The sequence below is a fragment of the Python bivittatus genome, unplaced genomic scaffold, assembly GCF_059951505.1.
Source record: "Python bivittatus isolate LINGU-HERP-01145 unplaced genomic scaffold, Pbiv_v1 ctg000020_np1212, whole genome shotgun sequence".
In the NCBI taxonomy this organism is placed as follows: domain Eukaryota; kingdom Metazoa; phylum Chordata; class Lepidosauria; order Squamata; family Pythonidae; genus Python; species Python bivittatus.
This window is the reverse complement of record NW_028277030.1, coordinates 18,090,651-18,115,663: the sequence shown is the minus strand read 5'-3', so window position 1 is coordinate 18,115,663 and position 25,013 is coordinate 18,090,651. Positions and strand designations below refer to the sequence as shown.

Genomic DNA, 25,013 nt, shown 5'->3' with positions numbered 1-25,013 from the left:
TCAAGGTTTTTCATTTTTCTCTCCTTTTCTTCAGTTTAAGAAAACCATCAATTATGAAAATACAAATTAAAAAAAAGGGAATGACATGTAAATCTGCCTTCCCCATCTAACATCCTTCAGCTGTGTTGCAGCAGCCAGCAACCCATTCCCTTTCCTAGAAGGTCTCTGGTGGGATTCATACCACCCTCTAAACCAGTGTTGTCCAAACTTGGCCACTTTAAGATGAGTGGACTTCAACTCCCAGAATTGCCCAGCCAGCATGGCTGGCTGGGCAATTCTGGGAGTTGAAGTCCACTCAAAGTGGCCAAGTTTGGACAACACTGCTCTAAACAAAGACTGATCTCATTCTCTCTTTATGAACCATAAAGCTCTTTCTTCCCAATGGCTCACAACATTTTCTTTCTCTTCATTTCCCTGAAAGGTGGTTAATTTTTTGAAGAGGGGGAACAAAATGAATATTGAAAGCAAATTTTAAAGTATCAGCTTATGCAAAGCTGTATTCAACAATTGGATATGCTTTTTTAAAGGAAAGGTAGATAATAAGCGGGATTGTCCTTCGTGCCTTCAACAAAGAAAAGAGTTTTTTTTCCCCTGTCTATTTTTAAGGGGAGGTTCTGTAATGAAAAGCCATTTTTTACTAGTCAACTGGTATAATACAGGACTAATATGACTGGAAATCCAAAGCAAAATCTAACATGGACAATGCTTCTTTCTGTAAGATTTTTTTCAATGTGCTATCTTAAGCCAAGGACCACATATACAGTAATTTTGGCATGCCTGCTTGTCTTTCTCAGATGTGCCTGTAAACATCTCAGTTGATTTCACCATTTCCACTCTCTCCATCCAGAAAGGACTGGAACCTGATTTTCATAGCTGTATATTTCAGGGAATACCACAAGCCTCGCCACGTTGACCAAACCACTCCATTATCAAAGGGACCGGTATATGTCCCCTTCTTGTAGTATAGTCCATTGAGATTTGCTGCATGGCATCTTATGGAAATGATGAAAAAAAATTAGAAAAAGATGTTAATGAAAGGTCAGGGAATGGCCCAGATGCATGTAACTAGATAAAATGATATAAAACTTAATTATCATCAGATATTACATTACAATCGATTGGTATTGGAAATCTCATTCAGCCAGATGACCTCCAACTGCGCTGGAGCAGAACAGAGATTTCTGGGAGTTGTGCTCCAACATAGCTGGAGGGCACCACATCAGGAAAGATGTGCATACATATTTTGTTTAATATGAAAAATTAGTTTAGCTAGTTGCATAAAACTGATAACTTTATAATAAAACTGCACGAGCTGCTTTATGCTGCCACTTGACTTGCCTGATACTGTATTTGCTGCCTGATACTGCATTTTCTTGAATTCATGCTATTTCCATTTGGGGCCCTTCAATAAATGGTAACCCTTTTGTTTTAAATGGAAGATAGATGGGAAGAAAGGATGGGAAGATAGATGGGAAGAAAGGATGGATTAGGGACTGCAAGATTGGGAAAGGAACATACAGTATACAGTGGTGCTTAAAGGTTTATGAACCTTTTTGAATTTTCAATATTTATGCATAAATATGACTGAAAATGTGATTTGTTCTCCACACAAGTCCTAAAACTAGATAAAGAGAACCCAATTAAACAAATGAGTCAAAAACATTGTGTGGAAGAACAGAATTCTGAGCACTGACTGATAGTCTGATCTTCACAATACAGGCATGTGGAAGTGTGTCATGGCTCAAACAAAAGAGGTTTCTGAGGACTTCCAAAAGACAGTTATTGATGCTCACCAGGCTGGAAAAGGTTACAAAACTATTTCCAAAGAGTTTGGACTCCACCAGTCGACTGCCAGGCAGATTGTGTAGAAATAGAAGCAATTCAACACCACTGTTACCCTCCCCAGGAGTGGTTGACCAATCAAGATAACACCAAGAGCAAGGTGTGTAATACTTCAGGAGGTCTCCAAGAACCCCAGGGTAACATCTAAGGAATTAAAGGCCTCTCTTGCATTGGCGAATGTCAGTGTTCATGAGACCACCGTCAGGAGAACTGGACAACAATGGTGTGCGTGACAGGGTCACAAGGAGAAAGTCACTACTCTCCAAAAAGAACATTGCTGCCCATCTACAGTTTGCAAAAAACCACATAGATAAGCCAGAAAGCTATTGGAAGAATTTTCTGTGGACAGATGAGACCAAAATAGAACTTTTTGGCTTGAATGAAAAGCGTTACGTTTGGCAAAAGGCAAACACTGCATTCTAGCATAAGAACCTTATCCCATCTGTAAAATGTGGTGGCAATATCATGGTTTGGACCTGCTTTGCTGCCTCTGGACCAGGATGGCTTACCATCATTGATGGAACTACATCTTCTGAGTTGTACCAGCAAATTCTACAGGAAAGTGTCAGGGTGTCTTTCCATGAACTGAAGTTCAAGAGAAAGTGGCTCATGCAGCAAGGCAACAACCCAAAATACGCAAGTTGTATGACCAAAGAATGGTTAAAGCAGAAGAAAGTTAATGTTTTGGAATGGCCAAGTGAAAGTCCTGACCTTAATCCTATAGAAATGTTGTGGAAGGACCTGAAGTGGGCAGTTCATGCGAGGAAGTTGAACAACATCCTTGAGTTGAAGCTCTTCTATAAGGAGGAATGGGTTAAAATTCCTCCCAAGCCGATGTGCAGGACTGATCAACAGTTATTGGAACTGTTTAGTTGCCCAAAGGAGGGGCACTCCAGTTACTGAAAACAAAGGTTCACATACTTTTGCCACACACAAATATGTAGCTTTGGATTCTTTTCCTCAATAAATCAATGAACAAGGATAATGTTTTTGACTCATTTGTTTAATTGGGTTCTCTTTATCTAGTTTTAGGACCTGTGTGGAGAACTGATCATGTTTTAGGTCATATTTATGCAGAAATATTGATAATTCAAAAGGGTTCACAAATTTTTAAGCACCACTGTATAAAATCACTACATAATTCTGCCCATGAAGAGAAGCAATATTTTTGTTCTGACTGCACACACATTACAATTCTCCTTGTTCACTTTTTGCCACGTATAACTGTGTTAATGATGATAATCTTTTTTTCTAAACCTGCTTGCATTTGAGCGTATCAGCAATGGAAAGGGGTGGTGGTTCTCATGCTCCCTTCCTGCAAACATGGGGGTAACACCGGTGCGTGCAACAAACTGATTTGTGTGAATCTCTCTTTTTATAGTCCACCTTCCCTCCAGGAATTTTCAGGTGGCTCTCTTTTCATCCTCTCCCCAGTCCTGAAGGATGAATTAGGCTAAGAGTGCCTGACCTCAGGTCACCCAGTGAGCTTCCTAGCTGTGGAGAAGTATGAAGCCTGGACTTCCCTGCCTATCTCTGTACCACATTCGTCTTTCTCTAGATTGGCAATAGGTATATCTGAGTGTGGCACACAAAATCCCGCACAGTCTCCCCAGATTCAGACATCCAGGAGGGAGATCTGTCTCGATTGCCTACTCTTTATGTGGCTTCAGAAGGGGTGTTGCCAATTAACTCACCTGTTAAACCACCAGCCGCATTTGTTCTCTTCAGCACAGTTGCCTGCCAGGAACCTGTCATGGTCCCTGTCAGGAGCAGAGAAGGGCATGCCATTGAGTGATGCAGACCACTGGCTCTCAAAGTTGCTCCCCCCAGACAAAGCATTCCCAGCAGTCCCAGAAAAAATGCCAAACCATATCCTGTAATTGTTCTGAAGAAAAGCCACAGAAACCTCTTGTTACTAAGTTTCAAGATTAAGGAAGAGTCATATGTCACAGACCGGTGCCACCACAGAATATCACAAAACCTCAGAGCCTAATCACATGGGAGCCAGCTTTTCTCAGTCTTGATTAGTCCCCTGTTCAAGCTTTTCACTGATTAGTCAGAAATTGGAGCATTCCATAATGCCGAACAATGGTACTGATTAAACACTTTCCCCTTATGAGCAATTGGGGGAAATCTCTGGCCCACAGATGAAGGCAGCAGTCAGAAATTCCCCGCCTAGCTTTCTACCACCTCTCCCAAGGTCCACTGATGCTCTTTTGACCCTCTCAGCATTCAGAAACACAGTTTTCTGGATGCCAACCTCTTACTTGGCATTTCTCCATTTGAATGGAGGAAGGGATGGCAAGTGGTAATTGTGGGGAAGGGGAGCCACCTCTCTGGTGAGGCAGAATCAGATGTAAAGGCCATAATCTCCCTGCTTTCTTCTGATTTGCTGAGATAATGGGTGTAGAATTTGGATATCAGATCATTAGGCAATAGCACAACCACTTTTGCCCAGGGTCCTAGTTTCAGTTTAAACCAGTGTTGTCCAAACTTGGCCACTTTAAGATGAGTGGACTTCAACTCCCAGAATTCCCCAGGCTGGCTGGGGAATTCTGGGAGTTGAAGTCCACTCATCTTAAAGTGGCCAAGTTTGGACAACACTGGTTTAGACAGACTCCAGTGTTTCAAACTACAGAAATCCCAATCCCAAAGAGGTGAGAAAAATGTTCCAGTCCCATCAGAGTTTTCAAATTATGACAATTCATTAGTACACTGTATTTCCCCTCCCTTCTTGTAGTCCCAGCTGGTTCTTTAAAATCATTGTTTGTTACATTTTTCTGGACACATTATTCTAGAAGCTCTTTGATTTACCAATAAGAAATTTTCTTTCTGACTTTCAGCTCAAATTAAGTGGTGATTGCTTTGGTTCTTTTGTTTAGGAGGACCTAAATATAGGTCTTTGGTCATATATTTTATTTACTATATTAGCTCACTGGAATACTGATGAGATACTGTCACCATATTCTCTATAAGCTTCTCATATGACAGGTCATTAGGACCAATTATTTCATTCTCATAGGTCAGACTACTCACTGTCTCATTCCTGATCTGGAAATCATCATAAATTGCGTATCGTCTCTCCCCATGCCAGTCCATTAGATCAATTTTTAGTGAGATTCCTCCTAAAATATTAAAAAAAACAACAACAGCATCTGCCTGATAAGGGGCATAGCAGGCCATTCATTGCAATTATTGCAAGAGTAAGAAATCTTCCTTCACTTGGGGAACTACATTTTGTAAACATTATTTTTGGTGGGCTGGAACTACAGGGCAAGGATGATGTTAAGATGTCATGCAAACAGTTCTGGCTAATTGTTTTCAGCGAGTTGATGATGGGGAGCTGTCTTAAACATTTAAGGTGTGCAAAGCATGCCTAAAGGCTTTGTTCTATCTTTTTCTTCTTGAATTTGACGGAAAATTGTACAAATAACAATCAGTGCTTTGCTGCCATGTTTTGGTGGTAAAATCCTGTTGGGGTTACAATTCTGTCCTCCTGTGTGGCCAGCAAGGCAATTGTTGTTCCAATATTTTTGTAACCATGTTACACACAGAAAGAAAAGCCACATTACATCATGAACCAAAAAGCAGCCCAAGGAGAAGGGTTAGCCACTCTCTTCAATGGTTCTGCATAACTATACTATCATAAATGTTAATTCAATTTCTGTTCTGCCTTTCTACTCTGATGAATACACAGACACTGAACAAAATTTAGAAAACAAAGTTCATATGAAAGTTAAAAATAGAAATTACAATTAATACTAAAATTAATACTGAAATCATTTAGTAATGAAAACCTTGGCAAAATGGATACATTTTTACATATTTTGTAAGTGCAGAGAGATTGGAGACTAGATGCAACTCCTGAAGAAGTAGCCTGGGAGTCATGCAGGAGAAGGCCCTTCCCCACACGCCAGAAGAACATCCCTCTGAGAGTGGAGCAACTTCAAAAGGGCTGCTCCTGAGTATCTTCATAGGAGAACTGGTAATCCCTAAGATAATTAGGCTTTAAACTATTTAGAGGATCAAAAATCAATATCAGCACCTTCACATTGGGTCCAGGAAACAATTGGTAGTAGCATATATCTGACCTTGGCTAATCACAAAAAACAAGCAAGGTCCAACTTGGTTATACTTGGATGACAGGCTGCCAGGACATCCCAGACTGGCAGGTTGAAAAAACATCCTGGAAGAAGGCAATGGCAAGCTGTTTGCATTTTGTTGCTAAGAAAACCACATGCATGTTCCATGATGTCCCTAGGAATCAAGCTTGACATGAAAAAAGCTTTCAAGCAAACCCAATGGAAATGGGTCCAGATAAACAGTATTACGTATTCAGATGTGGGTGGAATTACAAGACTACAGCTTGATAATCCTAGACTATATGAGTTGGAAGGAATCTTAAAGATAACCTAGTCCCAGCTGCTGCTCAGTGCAGGCATTTAATCAATCCCAACAAGTGGCCATCTAGGTGCCAGGTAAAAACCTCCAGCGAAGGGCAAGTGACAGCCCACAGCTGTTCTAAATGAACTGTTAGATGCTCAAGGTGTTGTCACCATCAGGAAATTCTTCTAATACTCCACCTAAATCTCCTTTCATTGCAACTTATTGGTCTTGGTCTGCCCTTGGTTCAACAGAGAAGATGCCCATCCTACCTTGCGTATAACATTATTTTAAATATTTGTAGATAGCTATCGTATCCCTCCACAATCTTCTTTTTTGCAAATTAAACATGCCCTTTTTTGCAAACGAAACATTTAACTATTCCTTGGTTTCTAGATCCACTGTCATCCTGGTAGCTTTCATGTGTTAATGCAATCCAAGATTTCATTGGCCTTTTTCACTGCCGCGTCCCAGTGCTTGCTCAGATTCATCTGGGTGTTCACTAGGACTTGGGATCCTTTTCACACATACTATTACCAAGTCAAAGACAACCCAGTCCTGTATTTATGCATTTGACTTTTCCTACTGAGATGCAGGAGTTTATGCTTCACTGTGAAGCATCATTTTGTTGGATTTGGCCCCATTTTCATGTCTGTTGGTTACTTTTCCCAGAATTAAAATATTGGGGACTGTCAATAACTGTAGAGATCTCCTAGGTCAAGAAAGGGCTTTTTTTCAGAAGAGATCTCATAACTGCCTATCTTAGGGAGGGGAGACTACATTGCACCCCTAAGGAGATATTGATAATCTTCTTTAATAATGGAACTAGACCTGTTCTGGCCACTTTAATCCTAAATAAGATTATCCGGAGTTACAAAAAACAAGTATGGGCAATCTGACACATGGGAGTCTGCACTGGATGTCAAATAAGGCTTTTGGGTCATGTAATAAACACACCATCTCTGTCCCCATGTACATCCGATACCAGGTCAAGCCTTGGTAATACACTGTATTCCTCCTTCCAACACCTCCACAGTTAAATACACCTAGATTCTTACATTGCCTTTCCTTGATGTTTGCCAGCACTATGCTCCTTGCCATTTTGTGGGGAGGCAAGAAGAAACTATGAGGCCAAACACATTTCCACCACTATATATAGTTTATCCTTAATAGACTCTTCCGGAATTTATCATAAGAGAAAGGAAGAAGATCTAAAGCCCTGCATTCACTAATAGGCTAATACAGGAAATTAATTTATTTGGGTTTAAATTAGTTGGTAGCTATCCTTACCATTGAAAAGCAGATCATAAATCTTATCATTACCAAGCCAATATTCGTCATCCTTGCCCTGAAATTGTCCAAATCCTTCTTTGTAATCAAGCCATTCTCTGTAACAAAGAGGTATACACATATTAGCCACAGTACACCATTTAGGGCTATGGAATATGAGATTGTAATATTTTTACGACTGTTACATTGATATCACATCTCTCTTTCATCATAGAATTCAAGACAGTTGAATGAGATTTCTAAGGAATATTACCCATGACTTGCTGTAAAAATGGCAGGTATCATATGTCTTCAGGCCATACCCTCTGATTCCCAGCCAATTGCCTACAGGCCTCCAACTTGGTTGTGCTAATTTTTTGTTTGATAAATACAAGTGGATTATTATATTTTTCCATCTCTTGTGTTACAAAAAAGAGGAAGACAGACATAAAAGCTCGAGAAATATCCATATTCTCAATTAATATTCTCCTCTGCTTCACCTTCCCCTTTCCTTTCATATTTACTGTGGGAACTGTTGTAAAAGAGCTTTGCATCAGCTCAGAGTAGCAAGATCTGGACCTGCCTGACTTCCCATTGTTGGCTGTGTTCGGTAGCCAAGTCAGATTATTTTCGATCCAGCACCAATGTATTTGACATCATAGTAAAAATGGACAGTGTTTGCATTGTTACAGCCCTATAGAAATTATGCAGTGGGCTGCTTTCCTACCTTTTACATCACTCTGCATCTTTTTCATGGGATCTTTTCCATATAACAGAGGAATGGCAGCTTATCAGCTCTCCTCAAAGCAATGCTTCATGCTTGAAGACTGGGAGAAACTAAGATGACTGCAGGTTGGCTTCAAACTGCTTTTGAGAGACTGGAGAATGGAAATGAGAGTGGTGTAGATGTGTCCTAAGAGTAACCGACACAATTGTTAATCACATAATCATGTTGCACTAATAACATGCACTTATGGTATGTAATTTTTTCTGAAATCTTGGGATAGGTATTTGTAACCATAGTTTGTGCCATTGCAAAATATTGCAAAGAGGCAGCAAGGAAACAGAATGATTATCTGTTGTCCCTGCTAAACAAATGACATCTGTTTCGTAAGTCATGCATTTCCTTTTCACAACAAAAAAATAAAGGTAGGCTTGTGACCTATTTTGTATTTTGAAGGGCTATCCAGTCTTAGTCCTGTTTAAAGACAAAAGAATTCTAAGAAGAAGTCCTAAGACTGAGGACACTTCCACATCACCACCCTTTCTATTTTCCAGTCCCCCACAAAACAGTTTGAATCTAATCTTAATCGTCATTTCCTTGATCGTTAAATGCTGAGAACATGGAGGGTACACCATGAGTCCACAGCTGAAAAATAAGCCCACCAAAAATGCTGTCCATTGCCCTGCCTCCTGAACTACCGCAGATTCAGGAACAACAAAAATGATTAATATCTGCCTTCATATAAAATCCATTTCTATACCTCCACTTCCCATATTCCTAGTTTACAATGTTCACATTTGTTTGTGCCTTGTTAAAAAAATCTGAGCAGTTTTTCTGAGGACAAAGCTTTCTGATTGCAAAGCTGCCTTCTGCATTTAAAGCCTTCTTGTATATTGTGTGAGCACAGAATGCCATTTTTGCAACCAGATACACAGCCCAAAAACCTCAACCATAGTTGTATGCTCCTATGGCAGCTCAAATAGGAGGGGGGGCGGGGGGGGCGGGGAGATACATTGCAACCATTATATACAGAGAGGCACTAGCAACACAACACTGAAACTCGGAGCCAGGAGCTAAAACAAGAATTCTTGCCATGGGAAGAATTGTCTACAAATCCTGCAGAACTGCGATTTCGCAAAAGAAAATATCAGCTTGGCTTGGTCTTTAGATAAACCTGTGCGGAACTATAAAGCAAAACAACTTGGCTTTTGAATCCCATAACCCTGCAGGAAAATGGAGCTCAAGACTTAATTCTGAACTAGCTGGGAGATATGTATTACTGCATTTCGTTTTGAAATATTTTTTTCTAAATGTATATCTTTATGATTCGTAGCAAATAGTGTCTGCAAATTTTATTCACATCTTTGTCTCTGTGGATATATTTCTTAATTTTGGGCAATACCTAGAGTTGTTCCACATGAGCTATTAACTATACTCAGAAACTTACCGGTAGAAATTTTCTTTGCCGTTGCTCCGCCGTTGGATTACAGTCCACCCTCCTCCGTCTGACATATCACAGTACACAAGAAAAGGTTCTCTGTCCTCTCTTGGTTTAATTCTATAGTACCCACTTTCTCTTCTTCCTCTGTTAAACAACATTGCGCAATCTAAACAAAGCATCAAAACAAAGCAAAACAAACAATAGCTCCAAATGATGGAACTACATCCAGCAGTCCTACACAGTACAGGAAAGTATATCATCTCTTTTGCATTCCTGCACCCCCCCCCCCAAATTCATAGGCCATTACTATAGATCTAAAGCATGGACCTTTTTATTTATTTGATTGATATCCCATCTTTTGTTGCAGAGCTAGGTAATCACTCCCTCCTCCCATTTTCCTAACAACAACCCTCTGAACTAGGCTGGGACAGAGTGACTGGCTCTAAGTCACCCACTGAGATTCCATGGTTGAGGGTGGACTTGAATCTGGGTCTCCCTGATGCCACACTTTACCATTACACCCTCCTGGCTGGGCAACTCACAGCTCAGGAGACATATGGAGACTCTGTCTAGCTCATCCCTGGTTTTCAGAGCATCTGGAACAAAACCACTGATTTTCAGTTATGTGGCTTTTCCTGGTTTGGGAGCCCAAGAAAGAGTGCAGTGGGCGAGCAAAAGTTGAGATGGAATGCATCCAGCCTTTGAACCTTCCAATGTGCTCCACCCATTGCTCTCCTAGGCAAATAAAATTGAAACAAATTAGAAGTGCAGCTCAGGGTCTCAAAAAGATGGATTACACCTTATTAAAAGCTACAAATGTATAATTAGGTCCTGTGGAAGACAAATTAACACTAATTTGTTTTGTATGTCCCATTTGATCAAATATCAACCTTAGGTCTGGTATAGATACAGATAAAACATACCTGCCAATATTTCAGAATCAGATGGCAAGAGGTGGTAATTTCAATAACACAACACACCTTCTTAGTGCAACCTTTGTAGAGGTCTAGTCAAACAAACCATCATCACAGTTATTTAAATTTATTCATAATATTTATACCAGAGATACAGAATTTTTTCAGCCCAATTTTGGGAAAGATTTCAAATGACATATTTTTTTGTACTTGATAGAGCCAATGTTAAAGTGGATAGAGCCTCTCTCTAAAAAAGGACCTTCCAAAGCAAGCAAGTGCAACAGTTGTGTAATCTTTCTCCCAAATTCTCAAGTTACCAAAGACATAATTTGAAGAAGCTGCCTCTCTTCGTGCTATTTCCTTTCCAGGTAAGCAAAGTTTAGCAAAGCAAGGAAAGGGAAAAGAAGGAACTGTAGCTAAATGTACTTTACATTTAAACCACTCACCATACTTCTCCATTCTTACAAACCATTCTTGCTTCTGCCACATCCATACCCAGCTTCGTACATTGCCTATTAAACTTCCTACCTCTCTCTGAGGATTTCATCCATTTGACCCAACAGGCGATTTCCTTGGTCTTCATCTCAATCTCTTCGCTTTGCTTTCATATACTGCATTCCTTCTGTTATTAGATCCTCGTTCATTCTCTCTATCAGACAAAATCACCTCAACATACTTCTTTCAGACTGGTCACATTCATTTTTGATCCACATTCATTCATCGACCACTCTTGCTCTTATCTTTGTTTTACCACATTCACTTCTTAAGCAACCCATTCCCAGTGCATTCAACTTACTTTTATGTTTCTCAAGACATACCCAAATCTCACTTCCATATAACAAAATCGGCAGAAGCATACTCCTATATCAGCTATTTTTGTTTCTTTTCTTGCAACAGACTACATAGTACTACTCACTATCTTTCTATCAGGATTTATACAGCTTAAAATGTCTCCATTTCCCCATCTTTAGTAAATGTTCTATCAAGGTACACAAATTAAACTACTTACTCTAGTTTTTCAATCATTTATTCCATTTTCCTTGTAAAACACACCTGTCTTTGATACATTAATTTCCAAAGCCACACTCCTCATCTGCATCATACAATTTTTCTAATATTTGCTGCGAATCATTTGGGTTCCCAGTGATCAACACAGCTTTGTCTGCATACAGAGGTATAGGCATATTCACGTCCCTGACCAATGTACCTCTATTGTCATTACAAGCATTCTTTATATATTTATCCATAAATACAGTTAAACAACCAAATATCCTTATTTTATTCTGCTCAGTGTTGAATAATTTGCTAAGCATCCCATATTCCATATCTTTTCACATTTATTTCCGTTATGTATATCTTTTATCAATTCAGCCACTAACCTTTAACTCCGCATTCATGCAACACATTCCATAATTCAAGCTTATTCACTATCACACTTTCTCTAAATCTACAAATGTACAACAGACATTCTTTCCCATGTGCATACAGTTCTCAATGATGAAGAGCAAAAATCTGGTCTGCACACTCCTTCCCACAAAGCACAGAATCATAAAACTGGAAGGGCATTTATGCCACTGAGGAATCCACATTAAAGTGTCCTCCACAGCTTCTGCTTAAACATCTCCAGGGAAGAGTCTCTCAGCACTTCTGTGGGCTATTGGTTTCACAGCTGAACTATACCTCCTGTTATGAAGGGTCTTCTAATGTTCTATTGGAATCTGTCTTCTTGTAACTTAAACCATAATTTCATATTCTGTGCCCTAGAACAATGGTCATGGCCTTATGACAGCTGTCTCTTCAACACCCTTCTTATTTTCTTTTTTCTTCTTTTTTTCCGACCAATACAAAACCACCTATGGGAGTACTTTTATTTTTTTCTCTATAGAAACTTCAGCCAAACTGCCATCTTTCCAGTGCAATCCTATATGTACCTATACTGTATAGATGAAAAGTCCAACTGAGTTCAGCTAGGCTCATTTTCAGATAAAAGAATGGTAAAAGTGTATCTTGTTTAAAAAGAATTAAGCAACAAGCAGAATCAGACAGTACCAATTGCATACATTTAAAGATGAACGTCCGTTTACATTCCCCCTCCCCCCTCTGTAACCATTGGCCTTACAGTATATAAACAAAAGTTCATAAGGAAAAGCATACTTATAAACTGCATCTCAGGCTGCATGCACCAGAACTTTAAAAAGATAACAAGGCTCACTCAATAATCTCTCTCCTCTGCCCTGCTCCTAGCCATTGCTCATTAATAAACTCCTGAGTTTCTGAGTGCAAAGGGAATAGCCAGCCCTACAGTGCAGATGAAAAGCAAAAGACTAAGAATTTGCTCTCTCTTACTATTATTAGGTTGCTTTTTTCCTTAACTGGCTGCAAAAGAAGTGTTTTTATAAACAGAAGGAAGATAAATACATATAGCAGGCTTCAAAGGACCATGCCCGAAGAAGCCCTCGAGAGGACACATAGCAATTTTAAAAAATAAAAACCAATGTCTTAATTCCTATTCCATCCAGATTATTTGAGGATCAGGATTTTTCCAGGGAAAGGTTTTCCTGCAGGACTGTAGGAAATTTGTTGATAGCTATGATAAATGCCAGGATAAATTAACATTTTCTTCCAGAGCATTAGTAGATTCATATCTGGTGCTAGTCACTTTTGAAGAATAATCACTAGATGTTTGACTTTTGGAAGAATAAATGCTGCTCTATGATAAAAAAAATTAATTAAAAACTGGCAGTAACTACTAACTCTTCATTGGATAAAATCTTTAAAGGACTTTACCTGTTTAAAAATATAAAAGAAATTATCTAAACCAACTAAGGTTAGTATATACAGCTGGTTCAGAATGTGACCACGTGGGCAATTTTGGGTGCCCTAAGGATGGCACATGTAACACCTTTACTGTGGGAGCTACATTGGGTGCCAGTTTGCTTCCAGGTCCAATTCAAGGTATTGGTCATTACCTTTAAAGCCCTACATGGCATGGGACCAGGTTATCTGAGGGACCGTCTCATTCTATTATATTGACCCGTCCCACCCAGTAAGGCAGAGAAGCTATGTTATGGATCCCATCCATGACAGAATGTTGACTGATGGAGTCCAGGAAGAAAGCCTTCTCTGCCATTGCCCCCACCTTATCGAACACTCTCCCCTCAGAGCTGAGGTGGGCCCCTACTCTCCTGGTCTTCCGAAAAGGGGTGAAGACCTGGCTCTGCCAACTCATGTGGGGTGTGAGGAGGGGTAACCAACTTTGGGGGTGTTTAGCACCCTGAAGAGGCTCCCATAGACTAATAACTTTTCATATGCCATCTATTCCTTGGAATACATTATTTATTTAACAACACTGTTTTATTGTATTTTAATTAGTATTTATTCTTGTTTTTACTGTAAACTGCCCAGTAGCTCTTTGAGTGAGATGGGCAGTGACTAAATTTGAAATATAAATAAAATAAATAAATAAATAAAATATAGCTATCCCCAACTCTCAAGCCATTTTGGACTACAAATCCCCACTTCCCCAGAAAATGTGGCCCTTAAGATGTTTGGAAATAACTCAGGTTATTATCCAATATTCCTGAAAACCAGGAGTCTACAGAAGGCTATCATAACAAGGTAATTTTCAAGAAAGACAAATTCATCCCCTAGAGAGTCTACCTTGATCATAGACTAAGAGACTTCCACTAGTCGTGGGCGAAAATATATCCAGGTGTACTCTGGCAGAGAAAACTTTACTTTTTCTTCTGTGATAGTTGTTCCCCAGCAGGTCTTTCAACTGCAATTCACATAACTGGAATAAATCTTGAAGCATTTTCAACTTCTTCTGTAGTTTGCTGTTTTCTAAGAGGCACTCATCTTTTTTCTGAAAGGAAGGGGAAAAATATTCACCTGAAGAACACATCTGTCTTTAGAGTATTTAGAGTAAGATATCAGCAGCAAAATAAGGCTCCTAACATGATCCTCAGCCTTCATGATGGTTCATTCATTCAGTCTGCAGTAGTCATGATTACTCAGCTGTAGGATGCTAATAGGTTTAGGCCGTAGTACGTGTGTGCGTGTTCATGCACTCACATATGCCCCCATATTATGTAGGACCATTCCAGATTAAAGGCAGCATGCTTGAAAGAGAGCATGCTGAAGTCCTATATACCACAGTAAAGGTTGCTCATTATTCAACAGGTGTGTTTATTATATTTTTAAATTTTGAATTTCAATGTTTAGGCTATTATGATCCTCAGCAATGGCTGCGGTGTTGACCAAGCCAGCAAGCTAACTCTCCTTGAGCTGAGAAAATTTCCAAACATTCAGCAGTTTTACAGCCATTCAGGATTCTTTTCTTTGTGTTAGCAGAAAACTCATCACACACATCCAACTTCTACATACCGAGAGTCGTGGTGCAGGTGAACAAAATGGTCCAAGGAACAGCAGAAGCAGCAGCAGCCGAATCATTGGGATAGTCACTTGACAGAGCTGGGAGGTGAAAGGGGAGGACATGGATATCTTGCATTACATGCTGACAATAACTTATTTTCTAACCCTTTCCTGTTTTGACGCTGAGACTTCAAGGTAGCTCTCAGTGGATGAGGAAGGTGGGGTGGGGAGAGGGCTATCCCCACGCCTTCTCTTCCTCTTGTTTCTTTAGATGATAACTAATTAAAATCTGTGTTTTAGGCACAGCTTTACTTTTTTTTTATTTTTACATATTTTATTTTGTATTTATTTGCAGTATTAGAAAAGAGAGATGCATTGTTAGTTTTGGTTTTGATGGAGTGCTTTGCCATATCATTTTGCATTTCCTATGCACTTCCCACTGGGTGGCAGCAGAGATGCAGAAAGCCTTTGTGTGTGTGTGTGTGTGTGTGTACACTGGAATTCTTCAGTATACCTGTAATTCAAATTTCTTGGGTAGTTTGTACTAGTTTCTATTAAAACAGAAACAAACTTGCTGTCATAAATTATCCTTTGCAAATTTGGATGCCAGATTCTGACTGGAGATTCTCTAAAAGGAGACAGACTAATTTGTAGTTCATTTGGTGTGCAACACGGCCTCAGGTTCTCCTCTACCTCTTGCTGTTTATTTGTCTGCTCAAATCACCTTCAGCCACAACAGTCTTCAGATTTATAGGCAGGTAGTATTGCTGCTGGATGTTAATCCAGAATGGCTGAAATATAAAAGCATCGCAGCCAAAGGAACGCTGGGAGAAAAGCAACTTCCTTTTTTATTTGCTATAGCAGCAATGGGGCTTTCACTATGGTATGTTGTCATAATGGTTGCTTAGCTGATCTCCAAATACTTCGGTTTGCACAGTGCTCTAAGTCTAAACCACAATATGGTTTTGGGAGGGTGTATGAAGCCTTTGAGATGTTGATCATCTGATACCTACTTGTGAACAAAGTCTGTGCTGGCTACACCCATCTTGGTGCCAACTTGCTATGTGATTGCTCAACTTCCTATCAGTAATTAGAAACTGCATTTGTACAACATGCAAAACAGGCTTTCCATTCTAGCACTGAAGACGTTACCTAGCCGGGTAACGAAACGTTTGCAAGAAAACAACCAAGCTCAGAGAACCCCAAGGATTGCACAGTTCAACCCTGAGCTACACATATCCTCTTCTATTGGTAAAACAGGCTGAGTTAATCATGCTTAAAATACCACTGAACATGCCCAATACAACACAGAAAACCAAGACTGGTCATCGTTTATTAGCCTCCCTACAAACTTTGTTTTGGCTGGGGCTTCCTGTTTTATTTATTTAGTTTTGTTAGGGGCAGCAACCACAATACCATTAGGGAGGAAAACCACCACTGTGTGAAAAGGGGGATACTGATTACCTTGTTCATTTTCAAAACAAAGCCCTGATAACCCAAAAGCCAGAACAGGACAACAAAATTTTACAGACATTCCTGCATCCTGAGTAATTGTCATGGTTAACTGTATACAAATTAACAACAAGGCATGGATAGACTCAATAGCACTTTTTAACCATAACCTGTTCCAGGTTTCAATTTGCACAATAATCCTAATGACAAAATGGCTTGTCTCTGCTGGGTACCCTCCAGATGTGTGGACTTTGAACTCCCTAAATTCTCATCAGTGGACATCCTCGGGGAAGGCTGGTTAGTATGAGTCACAAACATGGTCAATTAATTTAATGATTTCAATAATGGGAGGAGACAGAAATAATTTGCTTCTGTTACAGATGTTCTCTTGTCCAAAATAAGAAAATATACTGTATTTTGCAGAAATTGAGACATAAGAGCAAAATAAATGTTATAAAAGGTTAGGGTTAGGGGAACGAAGGGATATTTTCCATAAAGGGGGCTTCATTCTTCTCACCATCAATTCTACCTTGCAAATATGCACTGTCTAGTCATTTTTAATTTCTCAGATTGGTTCTAGAATTGAAGAGAGGTCCAGTGGCAAATAATAATTTCAAGGAAACATTTTTCAGAAAAGATAGGTTCACCGTCACACTAAAGCAGGGACCTCATGAGTGTCATGAGTGTTGCATGAGGACCCGTTGATTAGAAGATATTTTTATTTTATATAGATATTTTTATATAAGTCTATAGTGAGTCAAAAATGAAAATAAGCACCATGGAATGCCGTTAAACATTCATGTATTAAACTTAACTGCAAAACAAAGCTGCTTGAGAAACAGAGATATAAAACAGACATTTAATCCTGGCCACTTAGCTGGGAGCATTTTTCATTAACCAGTTGATGGTAATGTTTTTTCAAGATAATATCTAGGATGATATAATCTGGAAAACCCATCCTACTGGGAGCTGCCCAAATCCTGTTTTTCTTCTCTCTCCTAGTTGGGCAGAAACTGTTCTCTTTCTTAAATCCTGAAGCATTTCTTGTAGCCTAACCTGTACAACCTACATGGTGCTCAGGGCCCAGGCCTAACTGGGCAGTGTCCTCTACACCTATCAGATACTGTGGGCCAAAGAAAATAGCTTGGGAGGCTGCCTGCAGCCCATAGGCTTGTAGTTTGAGACTCCTGATCTAAATCATAAACCTTGAGTGTTCAATCTTTCAGTGTCCACGGTGGTGTAAAAGAGCAGGCCGCTTAGCAAAACTGCAGGCACCTGTGTTGCCTCCCTCCCCTCCTATCTGAGCCTTCTCCCCAGCGTCAGCACAATAGAGTTGCTTACAAAAGCTGCAACCTTGAAACAGGTGGGGGGGAGAAGATGGGAGGAGACCCACATGTTTTGGAAGCTCTGCGGCAGCAGCAGTGAACAAGCAGCCGAATAGAAGCATAAAGATAAAGCATTTTTTCTTTCACAGAAACTGTATGGTCCTGAGGGAAAAAAGTACAGTACAGAGGAAGAGCAAGGGAAAGTGCAAGTACAAAGGCACAATGTGGAAAGTTGTAAGTACTCTACATGCTGGCCAGTAACAGAGAAGAAAAAAGCAGAAATTCGAGAGAGAGGAATTAAGACGGAACAGTGTTTCTAAGAAGAAAGCATTGTTATAGAATAGTTATACAATAGAGAATAGTATAGAGGAAATAATGTCATAGTAAATGAATAGTAATGGTAATTATTATTGTTATAGTAATTAGTATAGTAATTTAGAAATAATAGAATAGAATATAGGATAGAGGCAATAGAAAACACATATAGTCTTGTAAGTTTCATATTTCACTTTTGTATCTTGGATAGTTCTTTTCAAAATAAAACATCTCCCCAACCCTTATAGGGAGATATAAAAATCCAAGTGTCTAGGGTCCAGTGCTTTTGGTGGCTCTTTTGAGTCTGTGCCAGTCAAATTGGGTACAGTTTAAAAAAGAACCCGTGACAGGTAGTTGAATGGACAGGACTGTAGTGGAAAGGCAGTGATACAAAATGGCTGGGACTGCATCATGCGTATGGATAGGGATTTACTTCTCCCCTGCCCTGTTTTAGGGACTGAGTTTTATTTTTAAAAAATCGTGCTAAACCTATTAAAAACAACATTACAGGTTTAATATGCTCCTGCTTATAATGACAGGCAACTGAACTATGGCAGTCACGCCAGAGGCTGTGAAAATAAGGTATGGAGGGCCTTGTGAGTTCTGCTATAGATTTACACACTTCCATAAATTTGGTTTACAAACCAAAATACAATAGCTGATGTCCACGCATTACAAAAACCAGAAACTCCACAAACCACATTATGGTTTAGCACGATGTGTGAATACAGCCAATGAGAAAGCACCCAGAGAATTCTGTAGGCTCCCCTGAACCTCCTTCATAACGGTCACTGCTTATGCTGGTCTGTGACCATAATAAGGATTTGATTGATTGATAATGCTCACTGCTTCCCTAGTTCAAGTATTATATTGGCACCTGCATGATTGAATCCATTCATGTGACAGCTTATAGCACAAACTTATCTAGGTCTGTTCATAAGTAATTCCCACTGATAAGTGGTTAAAAGATCGCAGCCTTCCTGTCTGTGAGGTGAATCTAGATTTCTGCCAATGCTTTATACATTTTGACCGAGACTATTTCAGATATTATTCAAACCCACATTTGCAGCTGTGTAATGGCATATAATTGCAGCCATTTACAGTTCTCTTGATAATGATCTTGTATGGCATATTTGAAAGCAAACACACTTTGCGTTCATATTCACCCTTACAAAAAATGCACAGAATGTAAGTGTACAGAAAAAAGTGTGACCAGAGTAGACTTATGTGCTCTGTGATGAGACCAAAAACACTGTAATCAAAACACACTAAGAACATTTTGTTTTTTCCCAAGATAGCCATTTTGAGATTCTGAAAGCCCTTCAAAATGTGCCTGCCAAATTTACTCCCTTTTCCAGGAACAGGCAAAATTCAGAGTAAATCACTTCCCTGCCATTTTACAATAAAGACCCATTAATATTAGTTTACTGTGAAACTCTGAGTAACATTCAAACCATGCACCTATTCTTCTGGCAACAATGTGGATTACATAAGTTTGCTCCTTTTTCAAAAAAATGAAACTTTAACAAATAATATTCTCATCAGCCTATTTCATAAACAACGAAGTTCTCAGAAGCAGCTGCTTCACTGCTCTCAGTAGTTCTGAGTGCAAAGTGAACATACTGGCCATGTTCACATATCACGCTGTTTAAAATGTGATATGTATATTTTTAGCTTAGTATGTTGTGTGAGTGCAGTCAGTGGGGGTTGTACATGTGATACCTAGTTAGCTGGATGTGTGAACCAGCCAATCTCCTTTCTCTTTTTCTCTCTCTCTCTGTAGATTCTACATGAAAACAGGCCTAGAAGAAGAAGAATACATTAAAGGCAACACATAGCATGGGTTTATAAAAGAAAAAGAAAAAGAGGTAGATGGCCGCTTTCAGATAATACTGTAAAGTGAAACTAAGCAAATTAACCCCAAATATAAAAATGTAGAGTCCTTGCTGCTCTCTCAACTTGGTTGTTTGCTTGCAGACCTTTCATTACCCAACTAGGTAACATCATCAATACGAGTGAGTGTGGGGTTTGCTCCCTGTTTACATTCAGTAGCTTCCCCTGCCAGTTTTGGTAGGTGTGTGGTTTTCTCCTTGGTAGTTCTTTGATTAGGGGGTATAGTTTTCTGCTTGATTGCTTGCCTGATGTTAATCCCTATTTATCTGGGTGTTGGCTGCTGGAGAGGATGTGTTCTGGTCTTTTTACTTCCTTCTTAGCTTTTTTGTTGTCTTTTTTGAATCGTGTGTAAATATGGTTTATTTCTATGTGTCTATTGATGGTCGAAGGGTAGATTTAGAGTATCCTGACTTAACCACATGTGCTCCAGCACCTTAACCACATCAACGGTGTCTGTGGGTGTGAAGTAGGGCGGGAGTATCAAAAGTAGCAACATGTCAGATGTGGAGTCACAATCCAAGCTCCACCCCTTTGTACATACTTGTGATGTTGATGCACATACAAAAAGGGCAGGACTTGGATCGGGATGAAGCATCCACCATTTTATTAGTTTTGACACCCTCTCCTGCCCCCCTCCCCACAGCATAACACTATTCCCACCAGAAAGAAGCTGAGCATTGGACTTAAGTGATACTTTTCATTAGAGCTAGGCAATGCTTCAATCCCAAAAAAGTGCTTTGGAGCTATGTCTTTTCTCAGGATCATGCAGCAGCAGCAGCAGCAGCAGCAGCAGCAGCAGGTAGCTGTATGATCTTAGGAAAAGTGCTGCTGCTTTAAAAAGCTGCAGGCAGATGTTGCATACATGCTCCTATACACAGCATATTTTTGGAATCAAATCCAAGGCACTGCACACCTTTAATATGTGATTTCTCAGTATTTCAGTAAAATCCTAAAGGCCAGTCCCCCTCCACTGAGCTGTATGTATATAGCTGGGAGAGGAAAAATGTGGCTGCCAGATGTTGATGAACTGCAACACCTATCATCCCCAACCATTAGCAATGCTGATCTAGCAGACCTTGATTCTCATTCTGTTGAGAAGATACTGTCATTTGTTTTTTCTGATGTCTTAGTTGTTCAACTTGTTTTGTTCAAATTACTTTTATTCCAGTAATTAATTTCATACCCTCCAGATGTGTTGGACTTCAGCTCCCATAGTATCCAGAGCAGGCATACAAAATAAGATAAAAACTCTTATTCTGAGCTCCAGACCAGGTCATTATATGGAAATACACATGCAGTTTTTTTGACAGCAATACAGAAGTGATTTGCCACTGTCTTCCAGGGTGTTTTTTTGATTTTCCAAATTTAATCTACAGTCCTAGAATTTCTTAGTGGTCTCCCATTCAGCACCAACCAGGCTTGAGCCTGCTTTTTGGGGGATCAGCTACTTGCTATAAAATAAATAGAAGCCATCATGTTACTAGTCCTAGCTTAACTACTACAATTGGGACCAGAATGTAGGTCACTAAGTGATGTGGTCATTAAACAAATCATCACATGACCAAACCTGATTTTACAACTTTTTTTGCAGCGGTTGTTAAGCAAATCACTGTGGTTGTTAAGTGCATCAGGCAGTTCCCCATTGATTTTGCTTGCCAGAAGCCAGCTGGGAAAGTCGCAAATGGCGATCACATGAGCTTGGGACGCTGAAAACGTCGTAAGTGCGAGCTGGTTGCCAAGTGCCCAGATCGCAATCACGTGACTGTGGGGGTGCTGCAACGGTCATAAGTCACTTTTTAGCACCGTCATAACTTCAAATGGTCGTTAAGTGAGGACTACCTGTAGTAACAGAGTCTACTACTGTAAACACATGCTATTCCAGAGGAAAGCAAATTAGGGAATTCCTATCCTCTATTTTTTAGAATGTGGCCTAGATTATCAGCCATTAATACTGTAGAATTGAATGTAGTTGAAAATTTGGCTGTTTATTCAAGTATTATGTGAAAATAAATTATACAATAACTTTTCTCTATCTCTTTGTCTTTTTTATTTTCCTTATTTCTTCCGTCCTGCCAACAACTTGACCAATAGTATTCCTGTGTCTTAGCAGCTGCATGGCAAGCAGAACTTCAGCAACTCTCAGCTTGGACACAAACTGGATGCAACTGACTCAACAAGCATACCAAACCCCACCCCAATTGAGCAACTTGGCTTGTTATTGAGGACAGAAATATTTAGATGGATAGAAGTGTTATGGCACTGACCAGCATCTGTTTCAAATAAATGAATAATAAAAGTAGATACTGGATGTTTCTGCATGACTTAGCAAACGAATCTGTAAAACAACTCACCGGCATTATCTCCCAGGTTGTAAATACAGGATTGCCCAAAGCAGTATTTAGGCAATTGTTATACATTTATCAGAGGAAACCCTCCTCAGTGTAGCAAGCATGTATCGGATCATGCTATGAGTTAATTTAGTGAGTTTGTGGTGGAGATGAATTCTTGTGTCTTTCCTGTTCACACTCTCAAGCTCTTCCTAAATGTTGGTTCCACATTCAATAAGCAGATAGAGGGGAGAACAGGACTGAACAGCCTGGACACAAAGAAACATCTGACCTTTCAGGCAACTCTCTCAGATTGTAGCATGCTTACAGGCTGTTCCTAGGCCATGGGTGTCAGCTGCTTCAGAGATAATCTTGTACTGAACAGAACAGTAAAACCACTTAGTAGTGTCCTAATGCACGTTCCAGTCCACAGTGTGTATCGTGGGACAACAAGACAGGGCCCTTCAGTGAAACAACAGTTAAGACCAAGTCTCGTAATGCAAAGTACGGCCTCTTTTTTCTCCTCAACATGCCACCTAGGGTTTTTCTACAGAAACCATCTTTTACATAGGCTTTGTTTTTTCTTTAATTGTGCATGCTGGCAGATGCCTCCACAGAACTCATGTATGTGGGCCTTTCCTGCAGCCCAAGTCAAAATGAGGGCAGTGACCAAGAGCAGCCTAAAGTAGCCAGTAGGAGGTGGGAAGATCCCCTGACCACGACATCAACCACATCACTGATAGAGCATGCTAGACCATCCAAAACTGTGTTAGGAGAAGAGAGAAAAACCACTTTAGAACTGGAATAGCCAAAGATTACTTTGTTACAACAGCTATTGGCTGGGGATGAGAGAAAAGCAGCATCATGAGGACGTGGCATTTAAAAATGTTTACTAGGGCATGTTTATGATGCAATTAAAGGGATGTGCGGAATACTGCAGCTCTCAGTGGTATTTCTCTGTTCTATTAACAATAAATGTGAGGGGAAAACTCAACAGGTACAACTTTTCTATGCATGAAGACACCTTATCCTGTTGAATGGACACATAGTATACAATGTACAAACCGAGGAGAATAAGAGGTAGAAATCTAGAGTATAAATTTCAAACAATTAGGGTTTACAATATTACATGCCCTATTGTGATGGACTGGAATGGAGGAGGGGGGGTGAAAGCGGTGCTCTCGTCTCCAGAGCAATGCTCTGGAGATAAGCGGAGAAAGCTGGCACATCCCTAAACATTCCAGAAGATAGTGAATAGCTGTGCCTGGAATAGCTAGTGGTCAGTCTGAGAAGATTTCTGTAAACAGGTGCTGGCAAATAAACCTTGCTGATTGAACCTGCATGGTCTCCAGGAGTTCTTTGGGCTAGGCCTGACACCTATCCCTTTCCTGTCCTCTCTTCCAGAGCTATTGGAAGTTCATTACGGGCAGCTGAAAGGAGAAATCTCCTGCAGAGTTTTCAAGTGGGTTATCACTTCCAGCATGCTGGAATTTGCAAAGCACAATTTTTAACAGGCTTCTTTGTAAGAGTTATGTCACATCGCTCGAAGGTGCTTGCAAAACATACTCAGCCATGGTTGGTGCAAATCATGGAAAAGTTACTTTCTAGTAATCCAGCAGCAAATGATCTAGTAGACAAAGGACTACTTTGGTTTGCTAGCTGGTACCCATTTGGGCTGGAATCTTTGGCAGTAGCTGTGCAACTGCAAGTCTTAAAAAATGGCGAGAGAGCCACCATTGAGAAGATGGGGAAAGTTGAACTCTCCCTGCCCCTTAGGTTCCTCTTTCATCAGGTTATATGTTTATGTGTGATGTGGGGATACAGATATAAAGCAACTGAGGCAGTCTCTACTAGTCATCTAGTGGAGAAGACTAACCTCAGATTTATCTTCTTAGTCCTAACAACACTCAAAGGCATTTTTTTAAAAAAATCTAAGAACTAACATTGTTTACACAAATAGTTTTCTTCAGCTTTCCTCCCAACTTGGAAATATAAGGATTTCCTGGTTTGAACAACAAACCAGGACATAATTTCTTGGCAAGATAGCTTATAATACTATGAAAGAGAAAGTAACAGTAACATTCCTTGTTTGGCTGTCTCTGCATGGCACCAGCCAGTTTTTAGTCTAGCAGGTACAAACCATGTGATTAGTTCAGGACATTGTGTGAATCTACAAAACTGAGTTAAGGAATCCTTAGTTATCTTAGGTAGGTAAGTTTTGCAAACACAGCCTTGAAGGAATTCTGGCTGAAAAAAATGGAAAGTAGGAAAGGATTACAAGGAGAGAAATCCCAAAGATGGTAAGAACAAAGCACACATATTGTAAATTGTGTCACCCCCCCACCCCCCACTTTCATATAGGAGAGAGTAGAAAACCATAAAGTCCTATATCTGGGTCCATTGAAGAATATACAGCAGAACCTTCAGAATTGCAATAGCCAAAGGAAAATGCTATTTATTGTGATGACAAGACCAATACACTTATTTTTAAAAAGTGATTAAATATCAGATTATTTCGAGCTCATCCCCTCAAATTGTATAAACAAATTGGCAAATATTCACAGGCTGGAAAAATAAGTGCAATAAATCTATCTCAGAGCTTTTTTATAATTAAAGAGAAAACAAAAAAAAATGAACTTTTACAAATGTAGTAGAAAGACGTAAATGAAAGAAAATAAGCTTACCCTGTTTGTTGTGGTTTGATGCATTCAAGTGCTTGAGTGGCTGAATATGCATGAGTTTTGCCTCTTCTGT

The 25,013-nt window shown here is 39.7% G+C and overlaps 2 protein-coding genes across 2 annotated transcripts in view; one reads left to right on the top strand and one right to left on the bottom strand.

The window, feature by feature from the left end:
- Positions 1–2,818, top strand: part of THSD1 (thrombospondin type 1 domain containing 1) — a 15,395-nt gene extending 12,577 nt beyond the window's left edge. The window contains exon 6 of the transcript XR_015795139.1: positions 1,720–2,818. The gene's annotated coding sequence lies outside the window, so the exon portion shown is untranslated. The remainder of the gene's footprint in view (positions 1–1,719) is intronic.
- LOC103059952 (fibrinogen-like protein 1) lies at positions 266–25,011 on the bottom strand. Its single transcript, XM_007421205.3, has 8 exons — positions 24,944–25,011; positions 14,960–15,046; positions 14,234–14,438; positions 9,666–9,825; positions 7,516–7,613; positions 4,879–4,967; positions 3,537–3,727; positions 266–992 (listed from the first exon to the last, which is right to left on the bottom strand). Exons 1-8 carry the CDS (start codon positions 24,965–24,967, stop codon positions 812–814), a joined length of 1,035 nt encoding a protein of 344 aa, XP_007421267.1. The 5' UTR covers positions 24,968–25,011; the 3' UTR covers positions 266–811.
- Between the last annotated feature and the right edge of the window lie 2 nt (positions 25,012–25,013).